Genomic DNA, 22144 nt, shown 5'->3' with positions numbered 1-22144 from the left:
CAGTCTTTTCGGTGGAAACCACTCCAAGTTTCCGAACGTAACATTTTTGTGTGCCTTCTCCTTAACATGGGTGTAGTAAAAAAAGAATGTATTGTGGTCTTATAGGTCTACGCACCCAAAACATCACATGCCCATGTTCTCTGCTACCATGTCCAGGTCACGATTTGAGAAAATCCTGCGCTTCTTGCACTTCAGTGCCAATACAACCTGTCAGTCATCTAAGAGGACACCCTGCTTATGACCGGTTCCACAACATTATGTCTCGCATAGACCACCTGTCATCAAAATTTTCAGATGCTTATACCCCAGAACAGTCATTTGGAGGCATTTGGTTTCCAGACTACTCATCAATATTTTGGCCCACTTAAATGCCATGGCAGTATAGGAACCCGTAAGTGACACAATTTTAGAAAGAAGACACCCCAAGGTATTTTGTTTGGTGTATGGTAAGTTAATAGAAGAGTTAATTTTTTGTCACAAGTTAGCGGAAATTGATTTTCATATTTTTTTTTTACACAAAGTGTCATTTTGCGCTAACTTGTGCCAAAAAAATGAACTCTTCTATTAACTGACCATACACCGAACGAAATACCTTGGGGTGTCTTCTTTCTAAAATTGTGTCACTTACGGGTTCCTATACTGCCCTGGCATTTAAGTGGGCCAAAATATTGATGAGTAGTCTGGAAACCAAATGCCTCCAAATGACTGTTCTGGGGTATAAGCATCTGAAAATTTTGATGACAGGTGGTCTATGCGAGACATAATGTTGTGGAACCGGTCATAAGCAGGGTGGTCTCTTAGATGACAGGTTGTATTGGCACTGAAGTGCAAGAAGCGCAGGATTTTCTCAAATCGTGACCTGGACATGGTAGCAGAGAACATGGGCATGTGATGTTTTGGGTGCGTAGACCTATAAGACCACAATACATTCTTTTTTTACTACACCCATGTTAAGGAGAAGGCACACAAAAATGTTACGTTCGGAAACTTGGAGTGGTTTCCACCGAAAAGACTGGGCATGGTAGCTTATTGGATTGGCAGTTACATATTGTGTGGCCTAACGGTTGGTCTCAGCCACAATGAAGTCATACTGACCAGCAGTGATCATAAAAAAAAAAATTCTGTCACTGCGGTGGGGCGGGTGAGGGTTTGGTCGGGTGATCAGAAGACCGTGGGGGAAGATTACGGCCTGATCTGATGGATAGGAGTGCTAGGGGGTGACAGATATGACAGGAGGTGATTAATGGTTGTCTCTTTGGGTGATTAAAGAGGAGAATAGATGCAATCAATGCACTGGGTAGGTGATCGGAAGGGGGTCTGAAGGGGATCTCAGGGTTTTGCTGAGTGATCAGGAGTAAACACGGGGCAAAATAAGGCATGATCTGATGGGTATGTGTGCTAGGTGGTGACAGGTGTTGACAGTAGGTGATTGAAGGGTGTCTCAGGGGGTGATAAGAGGGGGGGAATAGATGCAAGCAATGCACTGGCGAGGTGATCAGGAGAGGGGGGTGTCTGAGGGCGATCTAAAGGTGTGGGCGGGTGATAGGTAGAGTTGGGCGAACAGTTCGGCTGTGTTAGCCGAACTGCAGCCGAACTGTTCGGGTGCCCAACCTGTCATTTATCTATGGCTCTTACTACTTACTACTTACTCACTCATGACGTCACACACATGCGCAGAGAGTGCCCGGCAACGGGAGCGCGATCTAGGACGCGCTCCGCCGGGCCAGCGCAGACGTACTACTCCGGGTCATTGCGACCCGGAAGTAGTAAGAGCCATAGATAAATGACAGGTTGGGCACCCGAACAGTTCGGCTGCAGTTCGGCTAACACAGCCGAACTGTTCGCCCAACTCTAGTGATAGGGTGCCCATAAGGGGCAGGTTAGGGTCTGATCTGATGGGTGGCAGTGACAGGTGGTGACAGGGGGTGATTTAAAGGTGATAAGTGGTGATTATAGAGGAGAATAGATGTATACAGTACACCTGGTGGGGGGGGGGGGGCGGGGAGGGGGTGTTCTGTGGAGGATATGAGGGTGAGGGGGGATGATCAGGAGCACCCAGGGGGTAGTTTAGGGCCTAATCTAAAAAATAGCGTTGAATGATAGTGACAGGGAGTGATTGATGGGTGAGTAAGGGGGGTAATTGGGTGCAAACAGGGGTCTGAGAGGGTGTTCAGGGGGGGTATGAGGGGTGCTGTGGGCGATCAGGGGGCAGGGGGGGAGGATCAGTGTGTTTGGGTGCATAATAGGGGGGCTGCAGCCTGCCCTGGTGGTCCCTCAGTCACTTGGACCACCAGGGAAGGAGGCAGCCTGTACAATACGCTTTGTTTACATTAGAAAGCGTATTATACGCATTGTATGCGTCGATCAAGGAGTTAACAACCCACGCCAGAACGGACAGCGGGCTGACATTGTAGGTGGGCGGAGCCTATTGCCGACGGATGCACGCGCATCCGAGCGCACGATCCTCGGCCAGCTACTACGCAACGAGCCGCCAACGAAGGGCGTATTGTGGTCGTTGCAGACACCACTTTCACCCCGCCTATCGGCTGTGGGCGGTCGGGAAGGGGATAAAAATATACGTGAATACATGTATAAATACATGTATGAACCTTCTTCCATAAATTATATTTATAAATATTAATATATATATTTTCTGTATATATATATAGATAGATAGATAGAGAGAGAGAGAGAGAGAGAGAGAGAGAGAGAGAGAGAGAGAGAGAGAGATAGATAGATAGATAGATAGATATTCACACACACACAGAGAGATATAGAGATAAAGATATATTAATACATACATATTGGTCTATTACAAGTATTATTAAATTAATATCAGCAGCTAATTTATCTTTACAACAGTCTGTATTTAATGTAATCGCTAGATGGCGCTATTGAACTAATGTGTATGTAAAAAAAAAAAACTAAAACATTACTAGCTCTGTTAACAGTGAAAAAAAAAATAGCGTAGTGGGTAGATGATAGGGTTAGTAAGCATGGGCTCATAACTTTTTAAGTTCGAGACTCAAGGTTTTGATTTTTTTTTTTTTAAATTAAAATAATTAAAATGGAATATACAATTGTCAATTAAGTTAAATATCCATTTATATTAAACAAATGAATTAATTGTATTGCTTTAAAGAGAAACATTGTGTAAAAACCTAATTCTATTTAAATACATATATTACCTAATAGCCCTAAGAAAACGGCCACATGAAACTATGTAGACCCCCCCAAACTCCCCCCTCACTGTCCACCTGCAAAATCCACGAATTTATCAGTCGTGGATTTTGCTGACAGTATTAGCTTCAGAGTGAGACAGGGCTATGAGCTGAAGCCCTGCCCCACAGGTGTCTGTCATCGGCGGAACTCCGCCTCTCCCCCGCCCCTCTCAGAGGAAGAAGACTGAAAGGGGCGGGGAGAGGCGGAGATCCGCCGATGACAGGCACCTGTGGGGCAGGGCTTCAGCTCATAGCCCTGCTTCACTCGAGAAACGCAGCCAGCCAGCCAGATTGCCCCCCGGGGATTTAGGGGGGGATTTAGCTAGAATAGAGCGTCGGGAATGCGGGGGATTAGTTAGGGCTAACTTTAAAACAATAAATTTCGTGCAGAGAAGTTTTTATATAAAACGATAAATATCGTTTTAAAATATCGTTCTAAAAATGGCGCCATTATTTGGCTGGCGCCATTTTTAACTAGACCCTGGCCGAATAGTGTGGGTGAAGTTTTACTACAACCAATCTGAAAGTTGAGAGGCTGCCGTCCACCCAATCACAATAGCTCAATTTCCCTATGAGGTTTCCTGCTGGCTTCCCTAAACTAGAATAGCGATGAAATCTATTCCTTTCCTAGAAGAACTGATCGTTTTGAAACATTGGGTGGAAATCTATCAGTGTATGGTAGGCCTGAAAGATACATCGAATTTAAACCGAAATCGTGATCACTAAGATCACAATTTTGGAATAGTCAAAGTGGCAATTATCGCGATCACGTTGTTTCCACATGGGGAAGTTTGAAGCCACTTCTTCAAAGTCCCAGCGTGTGAGGCCCGCAGCGTTGGACATAACTTCCGCACAAGTCCAACGCTGTCCGTCCACTATCGCCGTCTGCTGGCTCTTGTCTTGTGCTTGGCAAAACTCCAGTTCCTGTATGTCACATGACATACAGGAAGTATTCCGTGCATTAGAGCCTGCAGGAGGTTGTGTGGATAGGCTGGCAACGCTGGACTCGTGCTTGAAGCTAAGTCCAGAACTGATGCAGCTTGGGGGGGACAGAGGAGGCACGGAGAGACACAGAGCGGCACAGAGAGAGACACAGAGGGGGCACAGAGCGGGAACAGAGACACAAAGGGGGCAAGAGAGACACAGACACAGAGGGGGCACAGAGCGGGAACAGAGACACAAAGGGGGCAAGAGAGACACAGACACAGAGGGGGCACAGAGAGAGACACAGAGGGGAAAAGAGACACAATGGGGGCAAGAGAGAGGCCCAAAGGAGGCATAAAGAGGCAAAGGGGGCACAAAGAGACGGGGGACAGAGGGGGAACAAAGCTTGATTTTAAGGAAATCGTGAATTGAATCGAAATCGCAATTTCAGACAGAAATCGCTCAATTCAATTTTTTCCTAAAATCGTTCAGGCCTAGTGTATGGCCAGCTTAAAGAGGAACTGTAACCCAGGATTGAACGTCATCCCAATCAGTAGCTGATACCCCCTTTCCCACCAGAAATCTTCACCTTTTGACGCATAGATCATCTGGGGGTCTGTATGGCTGATATTGTGGTGAAACCCCTCCCACAGTGTGATGTCATGCCCATGGTCCTGACAGTTTGCGGTCTGTGAACTTTGTTGCATTGTGGGAAATAATTCCTTTTTCCAACTGCCAAGCAATCAATATCTCCCTCTGTGCATAGAACTCTCAGTAACGAACATTCCATACAGATCACCTGGCAGAACTAAAGATGTCACCACCAGCGATACATTTCAGAAAATAGGGAGAGGAAAGATTTTACAATGAGGCAAACACTGACTAGATAATCTATGTAGGAATACTGTAATAAGTAAACAAGTTTAATTCTTATGTTACTTTCACTACAGTTCCTCTTTAAAATGGACCTGAACTCTTACACAGGACAGAAGGAAAATATAGAAAAATGCACCCTGTATGTATTTAGAGAGTTTAGCCTGTATAATTCTCCCTCATTTGTGTTTAATCACAAATTGTAATTTTATCTCCCCCCTGTGTCACATGACTGCCATGGCAGAGATGGCAGGTAAGCTCATTTGAAAGCATAGGATGTGAAAAATATGCCTGCTTCCATTAATCAGGAAGTAGAAACAGTGCAGATTGATTTTAGTAATTATATCAGCTATAATAAATAAATATTTTTTTGTGTAAAGGTTATTCTGCTATTGCATATCTTTAAGAACAGAAAGGAAGTTCTGAGTTCAGGTCAACTTTAAAGGGAACCTAAACTGAGAGGGATATGGATGTTTCCTTTTAAACAATACCAGCTGCCTGGTAGTCCTGCTGATCTCTTTGGCTGCAGTAGTGGCTGAATCACACACCTGAAACAAGCGTGCAGCTAATCCAGTTTGACCTCATTTAGGCCCCGTTCACACTTGAAAGCGCAAAACGGTAATCAGTGGCATTTTGCAGGAGTGATTTTATTTTCGCGATTTAACGCGGAAAAAATCACTGGGCATTGCAGTGATTTTTCCGCGATCGTATTTAACGTTTCTATAGCACTGAAACGCAATTGCCAGAAAATGGTGCAGGCTACGCGTTTGCATTTGGCGATTTGCGTTAATCGCCGGCGATTAACGCAAATTGCCCAAGTGAGAACGGGCCCATAGGATTTTATAACACTAGCATTTTAAAAAGCACTAGCGCGGTTTGTCAAAAACTCCGGCAAAACGCTCTAGTGTGAATGGGGCCTTAGAGCACCTGATCTGCATGCTTGTTCAGGGGCTGTGGCTAAAAGTATTAGAGACCCAGGATCAGCAGGAGAGTCAGGCAACTGGTATTATTTTAAAAGGAAAAATCCATATCCATCTCAGTTTAGGTTCCCTTTAAGGTCCTTTGAACTTACAGGAAACAAGAAGAAGCAGTCAGCTGCACTCAGCAGAAATGATACAATTATATAATTGTGAATCTGGGGCAGGAAAATAGAATTTAGATGTATTTATTTTTTTTATCTTATATACTCCATGTGCTTTTTGCAGTGGGGGAGGGAACGGGATAGGAAAGTCTCAGTTCTCCATAAACCAAGTGAACCTCCAGACTAAAAATATACTCAGCAGCACTGAAAAGGCTTGGTGTTTAAGGGCTCGTTTCCACTATCGCGAATCCGCATGCGTCCAACGCATGCGGATTCGCACATGTAATGCAAGTGGATGGGCCTGTTTCCACTATAGCGTTGTTGAGGTGCGTATTTTTCAGCAGTGAAAAAACGCACAAAAGAGCCGCAGAATTTGCCTGCGAGTGGAATGCATGCGAATCGCATGCAATGTATTTAATAGGGAAATCGCATGCGTTTTCCCCATGCGTTTTTTGCCGCGAATTCGCATAGGTACCAATGTAAATGCACACAGGCAGTGACATGGTTAAAATCGCATATACCCACACCTATGCGAAATCGCATGCGAATTCGCGGCAAAAAACGCATGGGGAATCGCATCCGCATGCGATTTCATCAGCGGTGGAATCCAGGCGATTCCGCACCGCAATAGTGGCAACGAGCCCAAACAGTTTCACAGCATCAGAACTTTGTTTTCGTACCCAAGCCTCATTTTTAGCTGCACAGAAGAAAACTGCCCGGGCTTTTTTCCCCTGATGCTGTGCAAAGCATGATGGGATTTCTGATGTTGTTCTCGTTCTGCTGTTTTGGTGCAATTTTTTTTTTTTTTTTTTTATTTAAATTTGAGATTTGAACCATAGCACACACATCTGGGAGAGGTGCTCAGGACACAGGACAGTTGGAACTGTGCCTCAAGCTTCCAGTCCCTTCCTTTCAACCAAAAAGATGGCTGCCCCCATGAAAAAGATGGCTGCCCCCATGACAAAGATGGCTGCCCCCATGAAAAAGATGTCTGCCCCCATGAAATCACAAATATGTGCCTGTTCTTTTAACCTCCTTGCCGGTTATCCCGAACACAGTTCGGGGTAACCTGCGCAGGAGGATTTCTCAGGCCCCGCTGGGCCGATTTGCATAGTTTTTTTAGCTGCGTGTAGTACGCAATCGCCGCCGCTCGCCGCCGATTCGCTGCTACGCGCCGAGCCGCCCCCCCCCCCCCGCCCCAGACCCCTGCGCAGCCTGGCCAATCAGTGCCAGGCAGCGCTAAGGGGCGGATCGGGATTCCCTCTGACGTCACGACGTCCATGACGTCGGTGACGTCATCCCGCCCGGTCGCCATGGCGACCAGGGAAGCCCTGCAGGAAATCCCGTTCTCAACGGGATTTCCTGCATACTCTGATCGCCGAAGGCGATCGAAGCGGGTGGGGGGATGCCGCCGCTCAGCGGCTATCGATTATATTACCTGTTCTATTTTAATTAACATAACTGATGTAACTTAATGACAATATGTTTGTTTAGGCTGGAGTTCCCCTATAAATAGAATCTGTCATTTACAAAAAAGATGAAATCGGATTCTTTGAGAGTGGGAAGTCTCTGGATCCTAATGAGTTTTCCCCCCGCCCTCCTCAGTCAGCCCGATCCAGCGCTGCCACCCCAGAAGAAAACAATAACCATGAGGGCTGGAACCCACTAGACCGCTTTTTGAGCATTTAGGGAGCTCTTTAAATCGCTAGCGCTTTCCCTAAACGCTCTGCCAATGTAAATAAATGTAACAAGTTCCACAGTAGCGATTGCGATTAGCAAAATCGCAGTTACAGGACATGCAGCATTTTGGGAGCGTTTGCGCTTCAATGTAAAGTATTGAAGCACTGGCTAATTGCTCATGAATCGCTACACATAGTGATTTTAAAGTACTGCAAACTGTAACGGAGGAAGCCTCTTTGGGATCCAGGGACTACCCACTCCCAAGGTAAGTATCCCCAGGGGCACTTTTTTCAAATCTCTCTGATTTACATTCTGAAATTTATCACAGGTGACCTCTTAAATACTGGCAGGAGGTCAGTGCGGAATGTTTGTTTCTAAACATTCCGAAGCCATTGACAATAATGCCTGGTCTCTCAAACTGCTTTGGGAGGAGAATTCTGCATAGTTAAATAGCCTAGGCTAAGCATTACTGGTAGGGCGGGGCCACATACCAATACACAACAATATATAGATATAAGAACGGGGAATAATATAGTAAAAATGGGTATCCTGAATAATTGACTGCATGCTACTATATGTCGCTTCAGCGTCTCTTTAAACATCTGGCGTGCTGGATCTTTAAAGGATAACTGAAGTGAGAATAATATGGAGGCTGCCATATTTATTTCCTTTTAAACAATACCAGTTGCCTGGCAGCCTTGCCGATCTATTTAGCTGCAGTAGTGTCTGAATCACACCAGAAACAAGCATGCAGCTAATCTTTTGACAATGATGTCAGAAACACCTGATCCGCTGCATGCTTGTTCAGGGGCTATGGCTAAAAGTATTAGAGACAGAGGATCAGCAGGGAAGCCAGGTAACTGGTATTGCATAAAAGGAAATAAATATGGCAGCCTTTCAGTTGTCCTTTAAGTGACCTCATGGAACTCCTGTCTGTGTGTACGAGAATTTAGTATGTAACCGAAAGGGCTGCTCAAATCCGAATCCAGGAGATACCCGGATAGTTGCGAAAACAAAACTCTTTGCTCTGCATTACCAAATTGTGTGCTACTGAAATACTGATGGTGTATTCCCTTCCCCTTTATCTACACCTCCCATTCTTTTTCTTAACCTTCGTTTCCTTTCTGCCCCCCTCTTCCCTCTCTGTATGTCTGTTTTACCCCCCCCCCCCCCCCCCTTCCCTTCATGTATCCTTTTTTCCATCATTTTCTCCTTCCTTCCACTCCACTCTGCACCTCTCCTCTCACTCTCTCCATCCTTTTTTCTCTCTCTACCCTTCACCCCCCCCCCCTCTCTCCTCCACTCATCTCTCTCCCCGCAACCCATCTTTCTCTTTCTCTCCTCCACCTCTCTCTCTTTTGCTTTCTCTTTCTCCTCTCTTATCTCTCTCTTTCTTCTTCCCCCCCCCCCCCCACCACTTCTCCCCCCTTTTCTCTCCCTTGCAGCGTGCTCTTGGCTGGACATGGCGTCTAGCTGCAGTGAAATGGAATCGGCCATTGAGATCCTGGTGCGTAATTTCTACACCTACGCCGAGAAGAAGGGGAAACACGACAAGATGAACAAGAAGGAGTTCCGCAAGATGGTGTCCCAGGAGCTCCAGCACGTGCTGACGGTGAGGGGGGCTGATGTGCCGCTTATCTGGAAGTGGGCACCGCCAGGCAGTATTGTCCAAACCATTGCCCCCACATGTTTACAGTAGTAACGCCCACAGTGGTGAAATATAAGCAATCTCTGCAACATCCACTCTGTTATGGGCAGGGCGGTGGAGTCGGTACAAAAATCATCCGACTACTCAGTTTATGGAACCTCCGACTGCAGGTATCCAACATTCCTCAGACTCCAACTGCTTAGTCTAAAACTTACCAGGGCTGTGCAGTTGGTACAAAAAATACTCCCTCGACTCGAGTTTATGAAAATTTCTCCAACTCAGACTCCTCGACTCCGACTCCACTCCCTGGCTATCTGGATTTATAAAATTTTTACAAAAGTTCCGTATTTGTGCCCCAAATGTTTGCATCCTTGGGCATGTCCTTAGCATGCGCAGCAAATTCTGAGAATCTGCCCCGCATCTCCAGCAATTTCCCTTCTCTTCATCTTGTGTCGTTTTTGCGGGGGTTTGGTACAGTCTGGCACAAAGTGTAACCTTTTGGGGAGCGGCAGCCTAACCCCCCTTAAGGACCAGGGCATTATACCTTTAGGGGGGGGGGGGGGGGGGCTCGCATTTGGAGGGTCAGGCAGCCGGATCCCCAGTGCTGCGTGCTGGGCACAGTGTCCCCCCTTAACCCCCTTGGCGGTATGAAAAATACCGCCAGGGGGCAGCGCAGCAGTTTTTTTTTAAATTTTTTTTTTTTTTAATCATGTAGCGAGCCCAGGGCTCGCTACATGATAGCCGCTGCTCAGCGGCATCCCCCCAGCCCCGCCTATCGCCTCCGGCGATAGGCGATCAGGAAATCCCGTTCAAAGAACGGGATTTCCTGGAGGGCTTCCCCCGTCGCCATGGGGCGGAATGACGTCACCGACGTCAGCGACGTCGGGACGTCATTGGGAGACCCGATCCACCCCTTGGCGCTGCCTGGCACTGATTGGCCAGGCAGCGCAGGGGTCTGGGGGGGGGGGGGGGGGCGCGCGCCGCACCGGATAGCGGCGATCGGGCGCGCGGCGGCGGCGATCGGGGTGCTGGCGCAGCTAGCAAAAGTGCTAGCTGCGTCCAGCAAAAAAAAAATTATGTAAATCGGCCCAGCAGGGCCTGAGCGGCACGCTCCGGCGGCTTACCCCGTGTCACACACGGGGTTACCGCCAAGGAGGTTAAGCCAGATGTCCCCCCTTTCGCCCCCTTTGGCTAGGTAGGTATGGTGTCCCAAGTGTAGGCAGGTGTCCCCAGTGTGGCCAGCAGCGTTTACTCACCTCCCAGGCTCCAGCGATGAGCAGCTCTAGCTCCCTCCGCTCTGGCCGGCATCCCCGCTCACACTGCCGCTAAGTTCCGGGTTTCCGGTCCCGGCCCAACATTAGAGTCAGAGCGAGCGGGGATGCCGGCCAGAGCGGAGGGGAGTGGCGGGGGAACGGCAGGAAGGTCAGTGGATAGTCTTTCCCCCCCTCTCCCTTACTGCCGCAGCTCTAACAGTGATCACTATGATCCGCTGGCGATAGTAGTGATCACGTGATCAGGAGCCAAACGCGATGGCTCCTGATGTCAGCTGTCATATGATAGCTTAAAGTGAACCGAGCACCTTTTTAACACTCAGGACATTTCTATAGCACATGAAAAATGCATGCCAACAATCTGTTTCATTATTAAAATAAACTTGTATTTTACCTTGTATTTTACAATCAAAGGAGTTTTAATAGCCTGTTTCAGCAGCCTGACCGTCCGCAGAAATCTCAGGACACTAATTGTTTTATTGAGCTAATTAGCCAGAAGAAAACAATCTCTTTTCAACAACAAAGGGGGTGGATAATTAGGACTGTTTGAAACAATGTTTTTAAAGAAACCGTCCTAATTAACCAACCCCCTTCGTTGTTGAAAAGAGATTGGTTTCTTCTGGGTAATTAGTTCAATAAAACAATTAGTGTCCTGAGATTTCTGCGGACGGTCAGGCTGCTGAAACAGGCTATTAAAACTCCTTTGATTGTAAAATACAAGTTTATTTTAATAATGAAACAGATTGTTGGCATGCATTTTTCATGTGCTATAGAAATGTCCTGAGTGCTAAAAAGGTGCTCGGTTCACTTTAATATCCCCTCTTAGGGGCACAGGATTGCAGCGGGACGCTTTGTTGTTGAGGACATTGAATCTACATCCAGTCAGAGCGGCAGCACCACCTGCAGGGCGTAGATTCGTACTGCATCGATCCTCATTTGCTAACAGCTAAATGCTGGTACATAGGAGATTATTTTCTTCCATGTAAGATTGTCTATTTCTCTGGCTAAGTCCTATTCCCTTTTCCATGGTGGCTAGGTACTTCCTGCTCAGTAACGGGTTCACCCAGATGGTTCTATAGCTTGGGCAAACTTGGGCATTCTGCGACATGTGGTTCCATAGCATGGCCTAAAGCAGGTGTTTGGGCTTACATGCATGAAAACCGGGAAATGTTAAAGCAGGCCTGAACTCAGAACTTCCTCTCTGCTGTAAAAGATAAGCAACAGCATAATAACCTTTAAAGAAAAAAAATCTTTGTTACAGCTGATACAAATCCTGCAATAAGTCTGCAGTGTGTCTACATCTTGCTTTCATGGAAGCAGACATAGGGTTAACATCCTGTGTTTATAAATTAGCAGCTCTGCCTTGGCAGAGGGGATTCCTGAACTGACACAGCTGAAAGATCAAATTACAGAGGTGATTAATCACAGATGAGAGGGAATTAAACAGGCTAAACTCTCTAAATACACACAGGGTGCATTTCTTTCTGTTTTCCTTCTGTCCTGTGCAAGAGTTCAGGTCCACTTTAACTGTTTTTGTGGCTGGACCAAACCATTTACATAGACTGAGTAGAGGCACAAGGTAGGGAGAAGAGTCTTAACGTTCTTAATTAAAACAAAACATGACAAAAACAATAAGGATTAAGGCTCATACACACATCAGACTATAGTCTTTGGAAAATGAAAGATCACAGACCAATCTTACCACCCTTCATGTAGTATGAGAGCCATACTCTACACAGTCTATTCTATGGAGCTGAACTCCCCATCAGACAGAAATCTTTGCAAGATGCTGCACACATGCAACAGATCAGTATCTGCAAAAGATCTGTTCCTGCAAAAGATCCATTCCTTCAAAATGCATTCATAGTCTATGATATCTGCAGATCCTCATACACACCTTGTTTAAGGGTTCGTATAGACGTACGATAAAGATCGTTCGTTACGAACGATTCGTGACGTTTACACGATATTCAAATTAGACCAAAAAGATCGTTCGTAATGAACGATTGTGTACACACGTGAATGATATAAGTATAAAGTACTGAACGACGAACGATAAAAAAATGTGTGCGCAAACGGGAGTGACGTTATGACAGGCAATAAGAACATGCGTACTACTCCACAGATAATCATTATCGGACGATCTTTGTACACACTGCAACGATTGAACGATTATCTTTAGAAAAAATCCGCCGGGTTGGATCGGTCGGATTGAACAATAACGGTCGTTATCGTCCAAAAAAACGATCGTTGGAAAATTTGGAACGCACGATTATCGGTCCGATTGTCGTTATCGTTTGTTTTCGAACGATCGTTATCGTACGTGTGTACTCAGCTTAACAGACATTCATCTGCGGATCAGATCCACCAGGATGGATGTTCAAATCTGAAGATGATTTTCTGATCTGCAGATGAATGTCAGTTAAACAAGGTGTGTATGATGATCTGCAGATATCATAGACTATGAATGCATTTTGCAGGAACAGATCTTTTGCAGATACTGATCTGTTGCATGTGTACAGCATCTTTGTGTGCAGCATCTTGCAAAGATTTTTTTCTGATGGGGAGTTCAGCTCCATAGAAAAGACTGTGAAGGTATGGCTCTCATACTACATGGAAGGGGGTAAAATTGGTCTGTGATCTTTCATTTTCAAAAGACTATGGTCTGATGTGTGTATGTGAGTAATCCACTCTAAAAAGATCTTGCAGATGAGTAACCTAGAACATTCCACAAGAGAGTTCTACAGCTGCAGTTCTACAAAAGTACAAAAAGTTTTTTGTTTTTTTTTGGGTCTTACAATTATTTTCTCCCTTCAGAATACGCAAAACAAGGAAGCGGCGAACAAGTTGATCCAGTCGCTGGACACGGACGAGGATGGGAAAATCAGTTTTGATGAATATTGGACATTGATTGGGGAGATTGCCCGGAAGCTGAGCCAACAGATGGCCATGCAGTGTCAGGAGCGGCCATAGCACCAAAGAGACACCCTGCCATGCTTGCTCTGTCCAGCAGAGGGCAGTCCTCAATCAGCAAGGGGGGACTAATGGAAATCGCTGACCAATGATGCCACAGAACAAATAATGTGTCACACCTCAGATTCCCAGAATCCTCCACTCTCTTTCTGGAATAAGATGTTGTCTGAGCCACGGAACAGAGTCCAGGAACCGCCGTCCTGCTCGTAGTTGTAGCTGTTATCCACTAGTGTCTTATATACAAGTGTATTTATACAATCTATATGCTCAATATACGCCTACCCCCTATCAGTGCTGTGATCCCCCCTGAACTCCTCGTGAGGTTCTGCCATTTTGTCTCCACTGCTTCTTAGCAGCCATAATGGGAGTCCAAACTAGCAGTGGAACAATGACAATACCAAATCCTTATTACTAGTATAGCCAGTCACTGGGGAGGCATAGAGGGAAATCTGCACAACTTCTTGTTTTACCATTTAGGGTGAGAGCGTAGGATAGTTTTTATTGTGGTCTTTGTTCCGGTTGGAAGGATTCACTTTAGTTACAGCAAATGATGACAACGCTGAAAGTGAGGAGGGACAGTCAGTGACATGACGATGTACTCCGTAAAGTGCTGCAGATGATGTCAGTGCTATAGAAATACATAATAAAATAATGATATGATAGGGCATTAGACTATGACTATGATTAGAGTGTGAGCTCCTCTGAGGCAGTCAATGACATGACTATGTACTCTGTTAAGTGCTGCAGAAGATGTCAGCGCTATATAAAACTAATATCACCAACAGGGACATAGACACCAATAAAGTCTAGACAGATGCAGAACTTTCTCTTCTCTATGTAAAACCGATTTAAAAGATTTAGCTAGAGTCCCACAAAATAGGGGGTATTATTTTCTTTACACAGTGGCCCAAGTGGGCCTGACTGCATTTACAGTTCAATATATGGAGTTTATGTATAGGCAAAGCAATTATTTTGTGCTGTTGGTGTGTTGATGTTGTGGAATATTTTGCAGTGTCCGTTATGTTGTGAAAATAAAGTTATATTAATTTTTATTTTATCTATAAATGGCTGGCCTGGTGCTGTACAGTGAGTTACCCTAACCACATATTGCAATTGGTAACAGTTCCATACTATCCCTGTTTAGGAGTCATCTGAAATGGCTGACTTCCTGCACAAAGCCCACTTCCTGCTCACAGCTGACTTCCTGCCTGGCTCCTGCACACAGCTGACTTCCTGGACACAGCTGACTTCCTGCCTGGCTCCTGCACACAGCCTGCCAGGCTCCTGCATACCACTGACTTCCTGCCAGACTCCTGCATACAGCAGACTACTTGCACAAAGCTGATTACCTGCACTCAGCTGACTTCCCGCTAGGCTCCTGCACACAGCTGACTTCCTGCTAGGCTCCTGCACACAGCTGACTTCCTCCCAGGCTACTGCACACAGCTGATTCTTGCCAGGCTCCTGCATACAGCGGACTACTTGCACACAGCTGGCTTCCTGCCAGGCTCCTGCACACAGCTGACTTCCTGCCAGGCTCCTGCACACAGCTGACTTCCTGCCAGGCTCCTGCATACAGCGGACTACTTGCACACAGCTGGCTTCCTGCCGGGCTCCTGCACACAGCTGATTACCTGCACTCAGCTGACTTCCTGTCAGGCTCCTGCACACAGCTGACTTCCTGCCAGGCTCCTGCACACAGCTAACTTCCTGCTAGGCTCCTGCATACAGCGGACTACTTGCACACAGCTGGTTTCCTGCCAGGCTCCTGCACACAGCTGATTAACTGCACTCAGCTGACTTTCCGCTAGGCTTCTGCACACAGCTGACTTCCTGCCAGGCTTTTGCAAACAGCTAACTTCCTGCTAGGCTCCTGCACACAGCTGACTTCCTGCCAGGTTCCTACACACAGCTGACTTCCTCCCAGGCTCTTGCACACAGCTGACTTCCTCCCAGGCTCTTGCACACAGCTGACTTCCTCCCAGGCTCTTGCACACAGCTGACTTCCTGCCAGGCTCTTGCATACAGCTGACTTCCAGCCAGGCTCTTGCACACAGCTGACTTCCTGCCAGGTGCAAGATGTGAAGGTCACAGGATGCAGTAGGCGGCACTGAGCAAATATACGTACAATGGTCATTTTCTCTGTCTAGCGCAGTGGTCCTCAAACTAAGGCCCGTGGGCCGAATGTGGCCCCCTGAGGCTTTTTTTACCGCCCCCCCCTCCCCACACACACACACACACACAAAATGTACAAAATGTATTACTTATAGATGTGGTCAGCTACATCTTTAAATATTGGTGGTCCGCATATAGAATAGCAGTGCTGGCACCACCCATCCACATGGAATCTAGAAATCAGTAATTTGCTGGTTAGCATCGAATTCCACATCCGGTGACACTGCTGTCCAATTGGACTGCAGGTTGTCACCTGGGTATGCTTCACTGTCTTCTACATCATTTTATGTATACTCCGGCCCCTTAGCAGTCTGAAGTTTGTTGACCCGGCCCTCGACCCCAAACGTTTGGGGACCCCTGGTCTAGCGTCCTGTATCCATGGCTACAGTGGTGCCTCATGTGACCTGTTACGTGCTGCTGGGGCACGTGAGGCACTGCTGTAGTCAGTGAGGAAGCAGGACTTCACGTGTGGCTGGTGATCCCATCACTAATCTACTGAGAGAGGTTGAGTGATATGGCGGCAGTGCAGCACTTCTGGGGATCAGAGCTGGGATGCTGCAGGCCAGCAGGGAGGAGATGCTGTCTTGGAGGACGCAGAGGGAGGTAAGCGTAGTGTCAGTGCCTGCAATGCACAGCCCTTCAGGCGACAAAATGTCTAGAACCAGCCCTGCTCCCCCGCTAATGTTAGTGTTTCTCAACTGACGTTAATGAAGGGAGCGCTTGACCAGATAAGGTAAAAGCACATGGTAACTAGAGATGACCCAAACCGGCAGTTAGTTCCCGACGAACAACTTGTGTTCGCGTCGGCAGATGAACACATGGTGTGTTTGACTCGCTCCATACATCATCATGGAGCCAAAATTTGATCCCTCACGCACATGGCAGCCAATCAACCAACCCCTCCCTCCTGGACCACACCCCCTATAAAAATGGCAGCCGTATTACACTCTGCTGTGTGAAGGAGTGTAGGGAGAGAGCTGTGCTGCTGACAGGGATAGAGTTAGTTAGGCCTGTGTTCAGTGCAGTATCTTGCTGCATGCTACCACAGCATCCTGATCAACCACCAGTAGCCCATAATTGTATTTATTTATTTATTGCCTGGGCATCACCCTAGACTCTGCCCTCTCCTTCAGCCAACATATCCAAAATGTTACCAGAACCAGCAACTTCCACCTTCGAAACATCTCCAAAATCCGCCCCTTTCTGACCTCAGACACTACCAAGCTTCTCATCCATGCCCTCATCATCTCCCGCCTTGACTACTGCAATGCCGTACTATCTGGCCTCCCCTTAAAACGCATTGAACCCCTTCAATCAGTCATGAATGCAGCAGCTAGACTCATCCATCTTTCCCACCGCTCTGCTTCCACTTCTCCCCTCTCCAAAGCCCTACACTGCCTCCCTATCAGCTTCAAGATCAGTTTTAAGGTTTTGTGCCTTACCTACAAATCTGTGCACAAGACCTGCCCAACCTACATTTCTGAGCTAGTCAACAGATATATACCTGCCCGTCCCCTCCGGCCCTCTAATGATCTCCGACTGACCTCCCCACGCATTTCTCATTCCCATGCACGCTTACAAGATTTCTCAAGAGCTGCCCCCACCCTATGGAACTCCCTTCCACTCCCTCTCAGACTCGCTCCTTCCTTCAACACCTTCAAGCAAGCCCTCAAAACACATTTCTTTAAAATAGCCTACCCCACATCTACCACATCTAACAGAAGGTATTTGCAATAAACAGAAGGTATTTGCAATAAACAGAAGATATTAGCAATAAACAGAAGGTATTTGCAATAAACAGAAGATATTAGCAATAAACAGAAGGTATTAGCAATCAACAGAAGGTATTAGCAATAAACAGAAAGTATTTGCAATACACAGAAGGTATTAGCAATAAGGCCCCGTTCACACTTGCGTTTTGGCAAGTAAACGGACCGGATCCTGATCGGATCCTGACCTGATCCTGATCAGAACCGTACGGTTACGATCCGGATCCGGTCCGTTTGTATCAGGCATGCATCAGGCTGCCATCCGGATCCGTGGGCAAAAAATAGCGAAATTTAAAAAAAAAAAAAATGTTGAGGTTAGCAGAAGGGGCACCTGGTGCACCTGTAGAATCAGGTTCCTCCGCTGTAGGCCTCACCTCCACCTCCGACATTCTGCCAAACAGCTCCAGCACGTCTGTCACTGCTGCTCCACTCCAGACATGCTTGGCCCATGTGTCCCAATCCGAAATGGCTGCTTGGGTACGCATAGGAAGTGGGGTAGAACGTCAGGTTTTTGTAGGCAGTGTGTTCTGTGACTTCCGTTTCCCATTGGTTTCTGTGTTCCTGATGGTGCTGTCAGGCTCAGGTCCAGCTCCGGTCCGGGTGCGTGGGCTGGAGAGCCGGACCCAAAAAATAGCGCATGTTGGAAAAGAGTCCGGATCCGATCCGGCTCCGTACTGTACGGAACGTACGTATGTGAACGTCCGCATAGCCTTTGCATTGCTATGCGGAACATACGTTCCGTTTGTACAGTATGCGGTCCGGATCAGATCCGGAAAATCCGGATAGCGAACGCTAATGTGAACCGGGCCTAAACAGAAGGTATTTGCAATACACAGAAGATATTAGTGAAAATTCACTTTTGGACGGCGGAGGATGCAGTCTGTGTCATGACACCCTTACGAAGCATAGTAGGTACAGTGTTTATACCTGGTTGTCAGCTCACATATCCTTTAAGTAGAAATATTTTTTTCTACACGGTCATGGGGAAGTGTGAGGTTTCCAGGCAATTACCAGCTTCCCTTCCGATCCTATATCCCAATGCTCTCTTCACCTATAGCATATAGTCTTGTCACTAACTCCCTCTGAGGAGCTCACAATCTAATCCCTACTGTAGTCATATGTCCATCATAGTCTAGGGCCAGTATTGGAGGAAACAAATTAACTTATCTGTATGTTTTGGCGGATGTGGGAGGAAACCAGAGTGCTCAGAGGAAACCCACACAGGCATCGGGAGAACATACAAACTCCTTGCAGATAGTGCCTTAGCTGGGATTTGCAGAGGCGGAACAAGTTCCTCCAGGACCCAAGGCTGAGACACCAAAGTGCGCCCCTCCATCCCTCCCACCCCACCCATCACACACTGATTGCTATTACACTAAGAGGCGCCACAGGGCCCACAACCTCCCCAACACCTTAATATCTAGTTATATGGCTTGCAGTCACTGCCATGTATCCCCTTCTCTTATTTATTTCTGCTTCATACACAATTAGGAATGACAGCTGAATGAATTGTGCGCCCCCTCCTACACTGCACCCTGAGGCTGGAGCCTCTCCAGCCTATGCCTCGGCCCGGCCCTGGGGATTTGAACCAGGGACCAAGTGCTGCAAGGCGAGAGTGCTAACCACCATGCTGCCATGCTGGTTGTGCATAGTGTAGTCTCTGAAGTTGGAGAGATTTGGGTACTTAAGTGGAACAGGTCTCATTGGAGGAATGGATTCCTGTCTTGGCAAAATATCAGACCTCCTTAATTTGAAGTGTGTCCTTTTGGGTGTGCCTTACTAATTATCTTTAAATTATACATTCATTTTCCAAGGTAAGGCGTAAGTTGTAGGGTAAGGTTGCAAAATCTTTCTTAGGTAAACCTTGCTTTGAGTACGTTATGTATATTTGTCTGTAGTGAGATTTTCTATTTCTTACGTGGTCTTCACTTTGTGGGTCGGGTATAAAAGTGCCAAAAGCTTTTTGTTAGTGAGTGGTTGGACTCATTGGACAGGCTTCTGACTATGAGGTGAGTTCTGAAGTGGATCAGGAATGTCCCGTGCTAAACGTATTTGCCATAGATGCTTTCAGCAGGAAAGTCGATGCTGGTGCATTGTGTGGGGTTTACACTGATCACCCGTTACCCTTCTAGATCCAAGATCATTCAGGACAAGACAAGTGTGAGGATTTCTGGAAGGGTACAGAGAATAAGAACTTTGAACTTCCAGACTCTTTTCCTGCACCACAAGAAAAAGTGGAAATTCTGAGCGGCAAATTTGGTTCCGGTAACTTTGCTTACAAAAATTGAAAGATGCCAATGCTAAGGTGGCCTCTAAGAAAGGTTGGTGAATGGCTTTCTGGCAAAGGGTGGAGATTATGAAAACCTGTTTGATACCAATCCTGTTGTATGTCAGTTATGTCAGTAATTTACCAGTTCCTCTGTGCACTAGAGTTTTCCGTATATTGTTCCAACAGTCATGAGGAAAAAGGCTGAAAAACTGTAAAGAGAAATGTCACCAATCTACAGTAGAGTCCCTGGTATCTGGCTCCAGCGGGGATCACCTAATGCTAGATACATGTGCTAGCCGGTTACTTGAGCAACTGGCCGAAAAAGCACAAACCTCTACCATGAAATACTTAAAGAGTAACTGTCAGGCTGCAGAAGCTAATTTAAACCTCTATTCTCCTGTGTTAAACAGTTTAGAAGGAAGCCAAAAAGGCACTAGTGAAGATAAAAATCTCAGTTACCTTTGATGTGTGCTTATCAGCAAAGCTGTTATAGACCCAAGAGGACGCAAGCCGCATACTAAACTGCAAAGCATTCTGGGGCCCTCCCCTCGGCTGCTAATGAGACGTTACAGCAGCTTGTAATCAGTCCAGCGCGTAGCACTGATAAATCTCTGGGCAGAGTACACTGCAGGAGTCAGCTATTGTTCCTAGCCACATGGCTCATTAATATTCACTGCACACTGTGTTATTCAGTACGAGCTTTTCTGTGATCAGGAAGCAGGCAGGACATGACGACACATTTGACAGAAAAACATGGAGCCTGCCATGAGCTGTCAGGAGCATCTATCTCTGCATATACTATATTCAAATTCTGTGAAATCCAAACGTGGACAGTGAAATGCATATGTAATGTAAGTACAGCCAATCTTTAGCTACTGATATATGTGTTTATTTTCTCTGAGACCTTATACCTAACAGCTCCTCTTTTACAAGCCTCCAGTAACGTCTTGCAGCCTTCCTGCAGCACCTAGCGGGCTTTCCTCTGTACACTGAAGCAGGCGTGTCACCTGACCCGCATCAGGTCACGTGACATGCCAGGTGCCATGCATAGACACCAGAAGCTGCTAAGAGCAAGAGGAAAGCTGCAAGACGTCGCTGGGGGCTCAGTAAGTATTTACCCATTTTTTGCCAGGCATGCTGGTTAGTTGAGACTTCAGTTGCCAGAGTTCCTTATAGTGGGGAGTTTGCTGAATATAGGTGGGAGAGTGGCTTACGAATGGCCTACCTAGTAGTTTTCTTTTATCTTAGGTTTGGTAAATATTGTGTTAGTAAAAAGCATGAAGAGAACATGCCTTAAACCCTTCCTCAATCTTGTTCAGCTATGGAGCTGTGGGCCCCGATGCAAGTTTTACATTGGGCCCCCGAAACACTCTATACGTAACAATTTATATGGCGCAATAAAACCTGCCAAGGACAACCACAGTGTCAGAGGTAGAAGAAGGGGATGGAGAACAGTTTGTTAATGATTAACACAATTCAAAGTATCTATAGAAGTAATTATTATTAGCACAGGACCAATAGAGAGCTAATACTGTAGTTGAGGGAGGGCCCTTCGGGGCCCCTCTGGCCCAAGGGCCTCAATGCAGTCGCAACCTCTACAACCCCTATTGCAATGCCCCTGCATGGGGAAGTATAAGGCTTCCAGGCAATTCAGGCTTCCCTTCAGATGTTACTTCCCAATTCTCTAATACTCTCTTCACCTATAGTCAAGGCCCCGCTTGAACGGGAGACTGAGAGCGTCTACCCAACTCCAGTTGCCCCAGGACTTCTGGGAGCAAGATACAGAGCCTTATGTGGAGGAGAACAATAAAGAACCTGAAAGCCAAACTAAGACAGAGTCCAGGAACTAGGCCAAAGGTGGATATATGAGAGGTCAGATGATGGCTGTCAATCCATTTTCTGTTGGAATGTCCTATAGTTATAAGTTTACAAACAGGTGGGTGGAACTCTTGATATAATTTTCTTAGAGCGTCTCAGTTATTCTGAGTGGTCATATGTGTGTTCAAAGACCGAGGGGAATTTTCTTTGGACACATAATACTTGGTTAGGCTTTACAGGCGAAATGCACAGTGTCAAGCAATGAATAGAAAAAAATTCCCCTTGTCCAGGTGGTGGTGCATAATATAGTCGTAGAAGTTGGAATGATACGGCGACATCAGTGGAACAGGTCGAATTGGAAGGATGGGCTCCTGTCTCAACAAAATCAGGCCTCCTTGACTTGATTACTTTCCTTCTGGGTGTGCCTTACTATTTCTCTTGA

At 46.5% G+C, this 22144-nt stretch overlaps 1 protein-coding gene across 1 annotated transcript in view; it reads left to right on the top strand.

The window, feature by feature from the left end:
• The window catches only part of S100A16 (S100 calcium binding protein A16), a 30684-nt gene extending 15948 nt beyond the window's left edge, over window positions 1-14736 (top strand). The window contains exons 2-3 of the mRNA XM_068251459.1: window positions 9225-9391; window positions 13516-14736. Coding sequence (XP_068107560.1) covers window positions 9242-9391; window positions 13516-13671 — 306 coding nt within the window. The 5' untranslated portion in view covers window positions 9225-9241 and the 3' untranslated portion in view covers window positions 13672-14736. The remainder of the gene's footprint in view (window positions 1-9224; window positions 9392-13515) is intronic.
• Window positions 14737-22144: the final 7408 nt, after the last annotated feature.

Source organism: Hyperolius riggenbachi, chromosome 9, assembly GCF_040937935.1.
Source record: "Hyperolius riggenbachi isolate aHypRig1 chromosome 9, aHypRig1.pri, whole genome shotgun sequence".
Lineage (NCBI taxonomy): Eukaryota > Metazoa > Chordata > Amphibia > Anura > Hyperoliidae > Hyperolius > Hyperolius riggenbachi.
Note: the sequence above shows the minus strand (reverse complement) of the source record. Positions and strands in the feature narration are given on the sequence as shown.